Source organism: Alligator mississippiensis, chromosome 6, assembly GCF_030867095.1.
Source record: "Alligator mississippiensis isolate rAllMis1 chromosome 6, rAllMis1, whole genome shotgun sequence".
NCBI classification, from domain to species: Eukaryota; Metazoa; Chordata; order Crocodylia; family Alligatoridae; genus Alligator; species Alligator mississippiensis.
The window spans coordinates 90429270-90444074 of NC_081829.1; the positions used below are offsets into that span (position 1 = coordinate 90429270).

At 39.4% G+C, this 14805-nt stretch overlaps 1 protein-coding gene across 3 annotated transcripts in view; it reads right to left on the reverse strand.

The window, feature by feature from the left end:
- Window positions 1-14805, reverse strand: part of ATRNL1 (attractin like 1) — a 1033288-nt gene that overhangs the window by 102784 nt on the left and 915699 nt on the right. For all 3 annotated transcript variants that reach the window (XM_019485923.2, XM_059730100.1, XM_059730101.1), the window contains exon 28: window positions 5298-5412. In XM_019485923.2, the coding sequence (XP_019341468.1) occupies window positions 5298-5412 (115 nt within the window). The remainder of the gene's footprint in view (window positions 1-5297; window positions 5413-14805) is intronic.

Consider the following 14805-nt stretch of genomic DNA (forward strand, 5'->3'; position numbering starts at 1 on the left):
CCTAAAATCAAAAGTCTTTTTCAGCACTCTGCTCAAGTCATCCCCAAACTAGGTTCATTCTGTGAGCTGAATGAGGCATGAAACCTGTGAAAAGAATAGCATTGGATCTTGTAATTTAAAAAAAAAAAATCATAATGTGTTTGCATAAAGGAACCAAATGTAAGCTGCATAGTCAAACTAAATTCCAGCACTTCCAAATTTTTGAGGGCTTGACTGCAATCTTGCTATATGTTAGGGTGACAGTATTTGGATCGTGGGGAGCACTGGATTTGCAGCTGAATAAAGGCTTTCATCTGTGTCTCAGCAAAAGCTGCTGGTCACAAGGCAAAATGATATATTAAAAGTAACATTACAAATGCTTAGGCAAGCAGTTTCCTAACAGTGGGGTAGTGTGTAGGATATATGGTGTAAGAAGAACAAGATGCAGCCCACCAGCTATCGTCAGGAGATAAAGCAGAAGCAAGACCTTGGAGATGAAGGAGTCACCAAGAAACCAGAAAGAACCAGCAAGTGATCGGGAGAAGCCAGGTTCATGGCCTTATGCATGCGCTCTTAGCAGAGAGGCATGCAAATGAATGAAATGCATAGGCAATTCCATGCTAATGAAGTAAACTGTAAACAGAGGCGGAGCTTGAGATGGGAGGAGAAACGGGTGGAACAAAGGAGGGATGAAGGTGGAGTGAATGTTAATGAGTATGAACCAAGGTGTATAAAATGTGAAAACAACTCATGTTCACTGCAGGTCCCCTGGTTCCTGGGCTGTGTGTCTGTGAAGCACCTGGCCCAAAGCTGTCTCCATCCTGAATAAAGCTGTTGCAAGCAGCGTGTGCTGCTGTTTGCTCCCTGCTTGCTCTGGCTAATGAGTAACTGGATCCATGAGCAATTGGATCATCGTCTCCCTAGTCGCTGGGTGCTGCATGGAGTCGGGATCTAACACTATGTTTCTTGGGTGTAATTTCCTGGTTTCATGAAAAAAAACCCAACAACGACAACTCCCCCACCCCGACCTTTCCCCAACATCTCCTCCCTTACCCCCTGAAATGTAATCCTGTGCCATGATAACACCCACAAAATCAGCACATTTATAACCTTTAAACTGACAAACGGCTTTCTGCCTTATGGTGAAACCAGCAGCAAGAAGATTGCTATCCTCTACAAGTATAGCAGTGTGTGAGAAAAACGAGACACACTTTGCCAGTGACATTCACACATATTTGCTCATCATAGAACAAGGGAAAGACTCAGAAAACTTTCCTCCTAGGCTCCAAATGAGACTGACTCAGTGGGCTGCTGTCTTGTTTTTTCCGTTCTCTCAAAGCTTAATGCTTTCTGTCTCCTCCGCCCTAACCTGCCCCTTTCCCAGTTCTGACTCGCCCCTAGGCCTGCCTCCCTGTACGACGGCCATTCTCCTTGGCTCCTCTCTTCTACTCTTCACTCTCATGGCTTTTCACCCCATTATCAGGCGTTTGATCCAGGGCATTTTAGTCTCCTGCTCTGAATTTGCTGTCCATTTCTTAATCTTCCCCAAGTCCAGTCCCTCAGCTCTTTGCTATTGCATGTAGTTCATGATCAGATTCTCTCAGGTCAACATATTACCAGAGCTGTACAGGGAAACCCTGAATCAGTCTTAGTCTTTCAGGTGCTGATATGTCTTTGGCATCCTGTTCCTTTTTTTTAGGTAATTTATGAATTATCTTTTTGTGCCTCTTATATCCCCATTGTCTAGGTTGTTTTGTGTACTGCCCACAGTAATGTGTCATTTAGGTTTTTTCCCCTAAAACACTGGATATAGCTACAGATCATCTTTGATATAATGGAGAGTTTAAGTTATTTAAAAGTATAAGATCACTACAACAATATCTCCAGCCTCCAATGTATTATAAAATGTGAAGACACATATGTGCCTTATATATTATAATCTGTCCAGCGTGCTAGAACAAGCCATTTGTCTGAAATACTGTACATACACATTCTACAAAGAGCAGCTATTTTTCTGAACCTCTGAATATTAATATTAATGCAATACTCCAAAACAGCTGAGGAGACACAATAGCGGAGGTAAGAAAAGGTGGGCTGTGATCTGTATAGTAAATCTGGGACCAAGCAATTATTTTCTATCACAACAAATCACCCTTAATCTACTTCTCATTGTGATCTCTCACCGGTGACTTGGGTCTCATTTTTTCTGACATCCAGGCTACATTTTTTTTTTACATTAGTAGTTATTTAAAATAATTGCCAATAAGCTGTTTGGATCTTGTTCCAACCTTACAGCTTGAAGAAAATTTAAGGGCTACCGATAGTAATCATCAGTACTCCTTTGGCTTTTAACAAAGTTTCTAGTAAGATTAACGGACTTGCAAGTCTTCTTTCACTGAAAAAGGCTTCTTTTCCAAAATGAGTCTTAATTAATACATTCTCTGTCTCCAGTGCAGCCACTTTTTACATGCGTTTCCTTTGAATCTATTAACCCAGCCCAACTTCATAGATTCATAGATGTTAGGGTTGGAAGGGACCTCAATAGATCATCGAGTCTGACCCCCTGCATAGGCAGGAAAGAGTGCTGGGTCTAGATGACCCCAGCTAGATGCATATCCAACCTCCTCTTGAAGACCCCCAGGGTAGGGGAGAGCACCACCTCCCTTGGGAGCCCGTTCCAGACCTTGGCCATAATCAAAAAGGAGTTCAGTTGTTACAATCTAGCCATTATTTGTACCGTCATAAAAACAGTGCATAATTTAGCACAATGCTGTGTGAAAGGTGGCTTTGATGAGGTTCATGGCATTTCCACCAAGAAATGGGGTCGGCTTAACTTTCAGCTGGAAGTCACTGTGCCTCCAAAAAGATTTGAAAATCTTTGGGTTAAGCTTAAAGCTGTTATGTGATCTTTCTGATAGTTTGCTCGTTAGCAGTGGGGGTGAGAACACTGATAATCTCCACTATAGGAACCTTATTGTATTTGCACTCAGCCATTCAAAATGAACCATTTACTGGAAAAGTTTTGTCAAGAGACAGCAGAGAAAACTACACAACTTCATTGACTTCAATGAGAGCTTTGCTTGAGTGTCTGCAAGCAGAATCAGGACCCCAGATTAATGAAAATGTATTTATTCCATTTCTAAATTTTATAGCCACTTGTTCGTAAGTAATAAAATCCAGGTTCTTCCACTGAGAAATGAGAACCAACATCACTGACATATTTTATCATTTAAAAAATGCATTTGCGTCCATGCCAGTTTTACCCTAAAACAATTGTAATGAGCCCTGGGGCAGCTATATGCAAGTGAAGTGGTGGTCTAAGATTATTTGGCATCCTTTAATTGCTGAACACACTATTTCCCTCAACCTAAACATCTTTGTTTTAACCTAGCATAGGTCATAAGGGAAACAGGCTGCACAGCAAACATATGTCTGCAGCACAAAGCTCCCATATAATTTCAAGTAGCTTGGCACAGTTGGCAGTGTCTGCTCCCAGGAAGCCCTGGAATGGAACAGCAGGTAGGGCTGCAGGACAGGAATGAAGTGAATTAGCAGAGCTACCGGTATGCCAAGAAACTTGCATAATAGCTTCTGCCTAGACCATGCATGACTACGTACAGTGATAGCAGGCCACAAGTACCAAAATTCAGTGCACGTAAGAAAAAAAGATTATAGCAATATAATCTAATGGATGAATCAGCACAGTTGCGACCATTAAGCATTTTTGCTTGCTTTTGACCCTGAATAAAATGAAAGCTGCTGAAGGGTTTTAAAAATTTCACAGATTTATAAACATTAAAAGGCTGACAAAAGATCCCAGTAATAAACAAAGGAATATGGTTGAAATATCCGCCTGGGAAGCTAGTAGAAGGCAAAATAATAAAATACAGCAAACTAGAAAGAGACAGTGCTATTTTTCACCTGTGAAAATATGAAAGCCATGTGCCACAAAATGTGTAAAGACAAATTTCGAGAAAGGCACACATCCACTCTTTTGCATTTATGTCCTGTTATGGAAATCTTGTTCTCTTTTTGACCTCAGCAATGACAATCCAGCATAGTGCATGTGATTTAAAATTGTAAACAGAGAAGACAAGTGATTTAAAATTAACTTATTCATTGCAATTTTTACCGTAGACAAACCTCACGGGTTAGAAAATGCAGAAATATGAACAAACTAAAAGCAAAAATTAAAAGCCCCTAGAAAAAACTAAACCTCTGGTTTCAAAAGTATTGCTTGTGTTGTGTGGTACTCCCCAAAATGATTTCCCAAATTGTCCTCCTTCCAATACCTAACCTTCCTCCTCCCAAAAAAACACAACTTCCCCCTCTCACAAATCATCTAACTTAAATACATTAGTACCCAACACAAAAAAGGAGCAAAAGGACAGTAGGCAACTAATTCTGCAGTCAGCATCATTATTCAATATTTTTTTAATTTCATAAATAGATGTTTGAAGGTTAAGAGGATATGATTTTGGCTCTTGAGAGTACACATTATCCTTAAACTGTGCTTTTTTGTGGACAGGAGTATATGGGTACATACTGTATCAGTTTACTTTTCATTACAGAGGTGCTCATTTTGGAAATCATCCCAGTAAATATTAAAACTGCATTTCCTTTGCCTTGCAGTGACTCTTGCAGTAATCTACATCACCTGAATGGCCCCAGATTATTCTATGATCTCTTCTGACATTTTTTTAATATAAGACATACAATATGCACAATACACAGAGGATTATGGCATATACCTAGTTATTTCCTGTTTAAACCCCCTTTTTTGTAAGACTGGATATATTTTTGTGCAACACTGGCACAAATCAGAGGAAATAGACTACTATGGGAAATACTCCCTGATAATAGAAATGCTGTTTTAAAATGGACTGGGATGACTTCCAAATGAACATCTCCTTAATGAAGTTGGTATACATACTCATACACTTCTAGCATTTATTTGGCTGGCATTCTGTGAAACGCTAACACAGGATTTTAATTGAAAGGGGTTGACATTCCTTACTGAAAATACAAAGCAAAAACTCATGGATTGTCTAGCGTCAGGACTGTCCAAAGCAACTTGAAAAGAAGCTACCATGCACAGTGTGGAATGAAGAATAATCATTATTATAAAATATAAAATTTATCTGAGATGTCAGATTAAACTGAAAAGAAAATTCATCGGGTAGTATATTAAATTGTCCTTGGCCATCATACTGAGACGTGGCTTGTCCCAGCAGAACCTATGTTTCTAAATGGGTGTGTGGGGCAATGGAGACAGCTTTCAGGATCAAAGCCTCAGCGATTACCTGTGTGCGTCTTACCTGATTGCCCAGGGGGTGGGACTCCTGACGATCCTCTTGGCAGACATAAAAATACAGTAAGGACCGCTGCTTTGTTTCCTGAACAAGGCTCAATGGCAATTGGTTTAGGAGCACCCTGAAAAAGAAGATCATTTTGTAATGTTCAATAAAGACTTGTTTTCCTCATTTTTTTTTTTAACTATATGGCTTTAAATTAAGGCCTGCTATAATGCTGGTCCACAGATATTCAAATATACAACCTGCAACGGCTTCATGGCATACACCAATTTATTTCCTGTTCAAAGCCCTTTTTGGTAAGACTGGATATAGTTTTTTGTAACAAATCTGGTACAAATCAGATGGTTCTCTCTCTCTACTGGTCCCCCCTCATTAAACAGACTTTAAATGAACCCTAACATGGGTTTGGGGCACATTCCAGTCCTTCATTCCTATGTACATAACACTGTGCATTTAGTTACATGGAAAAAAAATCTGACCATACAGATGAGAACATTTTATTTCTCACTTTATATCTCAACAATACTTACTGATATCAATTTATTCAGTTACAACAAAGAGACACCCAAGACATAATACAAGAATTTTAGCTTTATTCCAGCTTGCTCATCATCCACTCATTCTTTATTTGCTATCATTCCAAAAGGCTTACATTTCTACCATAAGTCCCTTAAGAAATCACCTAATAATAGTAAAAACAAACAAAAATAAACCTCATAATATTTAAATGAGTCAATAAATAAGCCTAGTCTTTCCCACTTAGATTTTGCTTTCCATCCCACCTGTTTCCTCTACATCTGCCTTGATTAAATTGTGAGCAATTTGGGCCAGGAACTCTCTAAATATTGTGTTAAGGAATACAGCGCTGGCACATAAATAAGTTAATAACTGTTGGAAAATGCTGGCTTTGTAGTGGAATCCCTAGTATAGAAAACTGACTATAATCTTTCTAATGGCAATGGAGTTGTGTAGCCATAACACTATTTCCTATTTATTAACTACATTTATTCATTTACAAGTAACTATCAAAATAAGCTGCTTCCATATATTTCTTGAGTTACCAGGAGCCCAAGTACTAGCAGCTGAACAAATATGGAGCAGCATATGCATGCACAGAGCGGTAAGTTTCTAAAACGAGTATTTCCAAGTAGTCACGTTTCCATATTATGTGTTTACTATGTGATACAAGAGCACATTTGAGAGCTTAAATGTTTAATCAAGCATTTAAAATAGTTTTGAAAATGTTAGGTTAAAATCAGTATACATGTACAGTTCTTTTCCTTGTTGGCACATTTGTAGAAAGTGTCTGTCATGTTGCAAAGCAAGAGAAAAAAATATCAGGAAGCTTTGGTTCAAAACTCAAAGCCATTAATTTACATGCAATTTATATATATATATATATATATATATATATATATATATAATTACATGCAGTGTGTGTGTGTACACACACACACACACACACACACACACACTTGAATCAGTTGACATACATATATAGATAGTATATTTGAATCAGTTGACATTTATCTACAAGTGAAATGATAGTTTAGTTAAATGAAATATGCTGCAAACACTGCAAATAAAGAGACGTAAACAAAGTCTCTTCCGTCTTGTACAGCAATTATCATTTTCTATTTTTGTACCTCCAAGTAACCAACACTTGCTACTGTTCAGTGCAGATAAGAATAGAGAGCATTCTGCAGTAAATGGAACAACAGATAAATATATTCTGTTCAATTCATGGATGATTAATATTTGAAAGAAATTTCAGCAGATGTATTTAAGGGGACAGTGTCAAAATAATTCGGATGAAAAGTGCTGTATCATTTTAAAACTGACATAATCTAGCGCAATGATTCTCAACCAGTGTACCGTGGCACCCTGAGGTGTCTTGAGACCCATTCAAGGGTGTTGTGGGGTGCCATGCGATGTTAGCGCTGGCAGGTGTGAAAACATGATTCAGAAGGAAAAAACCCAAGTTTTCCAAAAGGAATCCCATAGTGTTAAAACCATTCTGACCTGTTGTCGTCTTTCGGAGTTCTTTGCAACAGAACAACTGGTCAAAAACCAAGTGAAAGCTAAGAGATGACATTTTCTGAGGGGTGCCTTAAACCTAAAAGGGTTGAGAACAGCAAGCAGCATTGCCTGGTGGATGTGTCACTGGACTGGGAGTCAGGCGACTCTAATTCTATTCTTAGCCCTGTATATAACTTCTTGTATGACCTTTAGCAATATCTTCCCCATTTTGTTTCTCGTCTCCCCCTTTGTCTGCCTCGTCTATTCGGATTGCAAGCTCCTCCAGCCAGGAAAAGTTACTCACTCTGCATTAGCACAATGGGATTCCAATCCCAGTTATGAGCTGTATGCACCACAGAAATACAAACAGTAAATCCATTGTGAAAATTAATTTGCTTCTCTGAATACAGAAAGTCTTTTACTAGATGTTTGCACAGCATTCCTGGCAATGGGGCTTCAAGCCTGACTCAACATTTCAGTATTACACTTATAGTAATGAAGTGTTATTATAAGTAGGAAGAGTTGATGTACAAAACCTCTCCTGGATACCCCAGTGTTACCTTTTCTTCCTTACAAAGCAAGTAAACCCTCTGATATTTCTTCTTCCAAAAGTACTTCCAAATTATGCAGACGCACAGTTTAAATAATCACATCTCTCAGTTTGCCTCCTAATAATTTTCTGAATAATTACTTGATAAGTTAAAATGCTGGTATATTTTTATACTGCTGTTCTATTCTAAAACTTTCCATAAATGGGCACTATCCTTTTCTGCCTGAAGTTTGCAGGAATGCTTGTAAAAACACGATTATATTATTGTTAACCATTTTGAGCAGAACGTCATCCAAAAAAAAAAAAAAAGAAAGAAAAGAAAAGAAAAATCAAATCTAGCAGGCGTTTTCGATTTTTGCCTCCAAAAAAACAGTGTCATGACTGAAAAAGCAGAAGCCCTATCTTACTGTATATCATTTCAGGCTTCTCTAGCAAAAAAACCACAGAAGCATAAAGCAAATGATAATAATTTAGATACCCCGAGGTTTGTCAGTTGTTTAAAGATAACTACATAACCATGAATCAAAGTTATTTCACAGTGACATAACATGTTCTCTGAAATGTGCAATTTATCATACATTTTCCACAGCTTTTTTGGAAGAGATAAGGCACATGTTTGTTTGCCCAAAGCACTTAGCTACCATGATTTACTTACTGGAATTGTCATATTTTTTTGTATAAAAAAGTGACTGTTATGTCTTGCCAAAAAGCACCAATAATAATCAAAATTCATAAAACTATCACTGGAAGATATGAAAAACAAACAATTCTCAGACTCAACAACTTAGTCTCTGATGTTGTACACGTTTCTGGGACTCTGCTTCTCCTTTTCCAAGTTTGTACTTATTTTCAAGCAGGATGAAAAAAGCCTCTCTCTAACTTTACTCTGCTCCTGATGTTCCTCAAATAAACTGGAGAATAATCTTATACGTAGCTTGTCAGAAGACTGCTGGAGTTTATTCAGCGAACATTTTCGACATTAAAACTTAACCTCACAAAACCACTGTGTAAATGGCCATCGGCTCATCTCATTTCACACCCATTTGTTCCCCAGGAGTTTTCCTCAACGCCTTTTCTAGTATAGAAAAGGGGGCTCAGGGACTTGCCGTTTCTTCTGCTGGAGGAGATTGAAAAGAAAGATTGATAGGAACGTGGCAATGATAGTCCCTGCAAATCATTCATCACAGACACAGTGCAAATGTAAACGGTGTTATGTAGGGTTAGAAAGGTGAAAAAGTGGAGAAAGAAAAAAAGGAGATGAATGAAAGTAACACTACATGGCAAAGCAGCAATAGGGGAACTACGGGGCGGTGGGATGAGTGGGGACCCGCCTTGGGCACCGACTTAGGAGGAGAGGGTTGCAAAAATAGTAGTCACTGATGCTGCCAACCAGTCTGCTGTGATTGCCACCACTGCCAGCCTGGCTGTTGCTGCTGCCACCACCCAGGACACAATACTGTCTGACTATGCCTCTGCACAGAAGAGAAGATGATAAAGAGGGACACTAAGTTGATGGAGGGGGGAGAAGAAAGTAGGAATGAGTGAATGGTAGGATAGATTAAATAAGGTGAGGCAGAACAGAAAAAGGAGAGAACAAGTGTGAGAGGAGAGGCTGTTTTCACAGGTTGACAATGTAAGTTCAAGCCAGCATTCATTTCACTCAAGAGAAAAAAAAAAGTTAGAGGGAGCTTTGGCTGGGAGTGAGCACTCTCTCATTTCACCCTGTGACAGGGCTGTCTGCTTAAACCTTCCCATATCTCCACAAACATTTGCCTTTTGCTCAGGTCCCTCGTGGGTCTAGAGCTACAGAGGGGATGCTCGGGAGATTCTCTGCTCATACCTAGATTTTATGGTTTAATGCTTTGAGAAAAAATGTATTTTTTTCCAGTAGAGAGGGGAGATGACAGTGTTGGAAAAAGCACATCCCTTATTCTATTAAAAATACTAGCTCTTAAATTTCTGAGAACAGTCTGATTTACAACCAAAAGAGCATGATGCATAATTTATTCACACATGCACACACACATATATACATACACATACACACACACATATATACATATGAATATCTGTACACATATCTGGATCTCTCTATCTCGATAGATAGATAGATAGATAGATAGATAGATAGATAGATAGAAAGAAAATCTCAATGGTTTAACTCTGCTAGTCTAACAGTTTTGTCAGAACATGATTAAGTCGACATACATGAATCAACACTGAAAGACTCCAGCCCAGGAAAAGGCTGGATGTGATGTAAGAGAAATGTTGCCTTCTTCCTTATGTTGCTCAGTACTGACTCCTCTGGCCATCGCATTTGCAGGGTTGTTTGACCTCAGAAGAAGCTGCATCTTGCTGTCTGAAGCTGACTGAGTAGGTGACAGGAGACACAGACTTGACAAGTGAAAACAATAAAGAAAGGAGAAGGCAATGCTGGCGGAGCAAAATCTTTGACTTTGTCACAGGTATGTAAAGGGTCTTCCTGTGCTGAAGAAATTCACATAGTTGTCGGACTACAAATTCCAATTTGATCATCAATTAAACAGGGTTTGCTAAATTGTACAAAGCCAGAAAACAGAAAGCATAATAGGTTTTGGATCAGTCTACAACTTCAAGAAGAGATGTCTTATTTAAGTGCTGAAGAATTTGAAATTTTCAGTACTTAGTAATATTTTTTTTTTCTTCTCGGCCTTTTTGAAGGTAGGTGCATCTCATTTTTAAGAGTGCATTATAAGACAAATAGATCACGTAAGCCTAAATGGATGCAATCGCATGCCAAAAAAGCAATTAGAAAATTGAATCAAGGAATTAAGGATTAATGTGGGTATGTTATACCTGTCAGCAGTAATAAGTATTTTGACAAGAACAGAATAAAGTTTGACAGTAGGCACAAATACAGATCTGATATATAAATCACGTATTAAAGATGCAAACAACTATGCATTAATCACTTTAATGTTTCCCAACTAAAATATAGTTTTAATGCCATTCATATAAGAATTTACCCATAAATAAAAGAAGTCTCTTTTTAACAGCTTGACTAACTTATTCTTAGCAGTTTAATGATAATTTATGTTGATGTAAAACTAGTTTTTAAATCATATTATTAAAACTGAATTAATCTGGCAAAAGCCAAATATAATAAACCCAATGGCTTGGCAAATACATAATGAAGTCTTCTGTTTTGATAGGATTAACACTGGGACTCAGCAGCTGGTCCCTGGAGTTAAATGTCTAAGACTCAAGAGGACAGACACGGAAAAATGGAATGTTCTTCCTGTTCATATAGAAAAGAGGAAACAAGGTGAGAGAGAGAACTGAGGTGTTCATAGTTTTATTCTCTATATGCGTAGGTGTAGACCCAGTGCTCATATTTGTGACAGCCAAGCCTTAGATCTAGAAAGAGACTTAGGTACCTAAAGTTGGATTTAGGCAGAATTTAGGTGCCTAAATCTCAAATTGGAATCCTCCAAACCCAGGCCCAGCTTCTCCCTGATCCCGGGAAGCGTCTAAAGTTTGTAGGCATCAAAGTTTGGACATTAAAATTCCTTGGGCACATACAGTTCTTTGCATGTACACAGAAGCATTTTTGTACTGAGAAGGCCGCACAGCTGGGTTCCTCCCTCATGCTGAGATCTCTCTGCTCAAGGAGCTCAATCTGCAGTGTTTCTTAGAGCATGTCTGCTAGATGGGACTCCATGCCAAAAGCAACGGGGACCATTTTATTTTAAAACAGCTGGAAAAAGGTGGCAGTACTTCTCCCCTCAATTCAATAGTTCTGTAGTTGTAGCCCTCATCAGGGATGTGGGAGAACCACTTCAATTTTCAGCTTTGCTTAAGGGGATTGAAGGCCCCATCTCTGAACACCCCAAGAGAGGGCCTGACTAAGAGGCTGTCAGACATGCTGGGGGAGGGTGGGGTGGTCTCTGAGATCACTGTAATTACAGTGCATCCGTGCAGACTCAGTGAATCAAGTCTGCTGGAGCATGCCCATTAGTGCGCTCCAGCAGCCTGTGTGCCTTGCGTATTCAGCGTCCCCACACTTCAACATGGCGGTGGGGGTGCTTTAACTAAAGCTTGTCCAATGAGGTTTAATTAACGCATTCCTGCTGCCTTGTTGAAGTGCGGGATACTGAATAAATGAGACTCTGTGGGCGCTTTAATTACAGCAGCTCTTGAAGCCACTCTAATTAAAGCAAACCCCCCACCATCCCTGGAGCACGTGTAAAGATGCCAAAGTTCCTCCTAATCTCCAACCTAAATTTCCTCTGCTGCAGCTGGAGGCTATTGCTCCTAGTCCTATCCCTAACAGACATAGAAAAATCTAGCTCTACCCTCTTATGTGTGCATTTAGGGGGACAGGATCCCTATGAAAGCTGCTCCAATTTGCATGGAATATTTATATATTCACTGGGCTAGAGAAAGCAAACAAGCATAAGTATGGATCCCTACCTTTGTGGGGTAGGGTATTTGCCCTGAAGGAGGGAGTCTTGGGATTCAGTCCCTGCTTTAATATTTTATCCAAAGACTTAATGCAAAATATCTAACCTGTTAATATAAAAATGGAGTAAATACTATGAGGGGCATTTCTTCAAGCCATATCCTCCAATATTAGCAGTGCCTGCCTCTAGGTGCTACAAGGGGCTGACTGAAAAAAATATTCTCCTTGAGTGTTCCTGCAATAGCTGTGAAATTATTTTGTGAAGAACATATTAGCTTCATTGCTGAAACAGCACGGGGCATCTCTAGGATGGTTCCTACTTTGGGAGGCAAGTATGTGAGCCCAGAGCCGATGGCCTATATCTATGCCCTGCTCCCGGTTGAATTGAGCCATATTGGAGTGCAGAGGGATCCAAAAAAAGAAAAAGTGGGGGGAAAAAAGAAGCAGCTCTATACCAGAAAAAGGAAAGAAATATAACGTATGTGTTCCTACCTCTCAACCCAACACAAACATATCCTTTCTGCGGTGGAGCTAGCATTGTCCCAGGGTGCTGGAACGCAGAGGAGCCTTACAAATGTGAACACCGGTGTAACAAGCTGGTTCAGTGTGCTTAGACTATCCGTATTATTGTACATGGCCAATGTAATCATTAGTTGCCTGTTGTTAATTATTTACTTCTTTAATATGTTTCCCACCCACCCAAAAGTTCTGACTCAATTTTGTTTCTCTAAAACAAAAAATTACATAATGAATCATTTATGCTTTAATGAAACTATTATGAAAAAAAAAAAAAAAAAAAAAGCTTTCGCCAAACACCATCTCTGCACCAGAAGAATGTCCTTTAGGAAATATTGCAACAGAATACTTAAGCAAACGACAGAGCCCTGGGCGTTGTTCTGGGGCCTGGTACTGGAAACATCAAGAATTCTCTGTAGGCCACTAGGTTTTTAGTCTGATCCATCCACTAATGTTTTCCTTTAATCCACTGTGTGAAGTTCCCCCCTCATACAATTACAGCCAGTGGAATGCCTTCTTCCAGACTAACCTACAAGAACGGTACGGAGCCTAATTATCACCGATACTTTGCAGAATGCTGTAGCTTTTTTCAACCGTGGATTTCTCAGTGATTTACAACTTTAATTAATTAAGCCCTACTAACCCATATGAGGTAGGTAAGTGTTATTATCCAATTTAAAGCAACAATGTGCTAGACGAGATTCTCTTGAGCTTCTTCTTAAAATTCTGCCACCAAGCTAAAGAAAGGACTGAGATGATTTCCCTGCCTTTGCAACTAAATCACCCAGCCAGAGAAGATTTATCCCTGGGGCTCTAACAATACCTTTGAAAAGCATATTTTTGCCTTCAGAATGCACCAATTTGCCCTTATGGAAAATTTCTAGAGTATTTAATAGGGTTGAAGCCAATAGGGCTTATAAAAATATAATGGAACTCCATAGAAATTATGCTAAACCCCTATAATAGAGAGTTTAATAGAGAATGATATCCTTTCTACAGGGTTTTTGAACTTTTCTTTTAGTGGGATATAATTCTCTATTACATTCTGTAGGTTGGTTCAAAACATATATAAATTTTTATAATGTTCCAAGAGTTTCAATAGTATGTTTCTGTAAGACAATACCAGGTATTTAACAAGTAAAAACAAAGCCTGCACAGCAGTGGAGACTCCCAGATTTTTCTCTAAGTTTCCCCTCCCTTCTCCCTTTCCCCTGCCTCATTTCAAATTTCACTACTTGACAAATGTGCTATTCACTGAAGTGACACCAGTGTGAGTTTGTTTGCCAGGTGGTATGTGTTTGCCTGCTCCCTCCTGGGCTATGGAATTAAGAAAAGGAAATAAATTAACAGATTTCCTAGCCCTTCATTCTTCCTCATTAGAGGCTTGTGCACTGCTGGTACATGGATTTGAGCACAGGCAAACAGAGCTAAGTTTGTTAGAGACTCTAACCAAAATATTGGCAGCTCGTTGTGCTTAAGGTGATTTACCTGTGGCCAAGGTCATGCAGAGCTACATTATCATCCATGGTCTCTTATTCCGTTAACAGCTACCTATGTCCTGGGTTGCAGAACTGAAGAGGAGCAGACTCCTGAGAGCCACTTTCCTCCAGCAAATGCATGGAAGAGGCTGGGGAAACTGTGGCGACCTCGTTCTGTCTTGTCGACCCAATAGCCAAGGTAACAATCCCGGGCTGCCATATAGCGCTGTGTGTAGCTCAGCACCGTGTAACGTATTCTGGAGCAGCGCACACTGGGAGGCAGACTGTGACACTGAGTCAGAATATGCCTTCCTGATTACTCCTGAGGCAGTCCATCTACTTGCTGCCCTTTGCTCATGGCAGATGAGAAATCTGTTGCTGTTCCCATTGAATCAAGTCAGAAGCCCTCACTAATAGTCTCCTGCCCTGACCGCTAGAGCACAGATCTCACTTTGGCCCCCCAGAATCACTAAAAATAAGTAAAGTTTTACTGCTATTTAGAAAAAT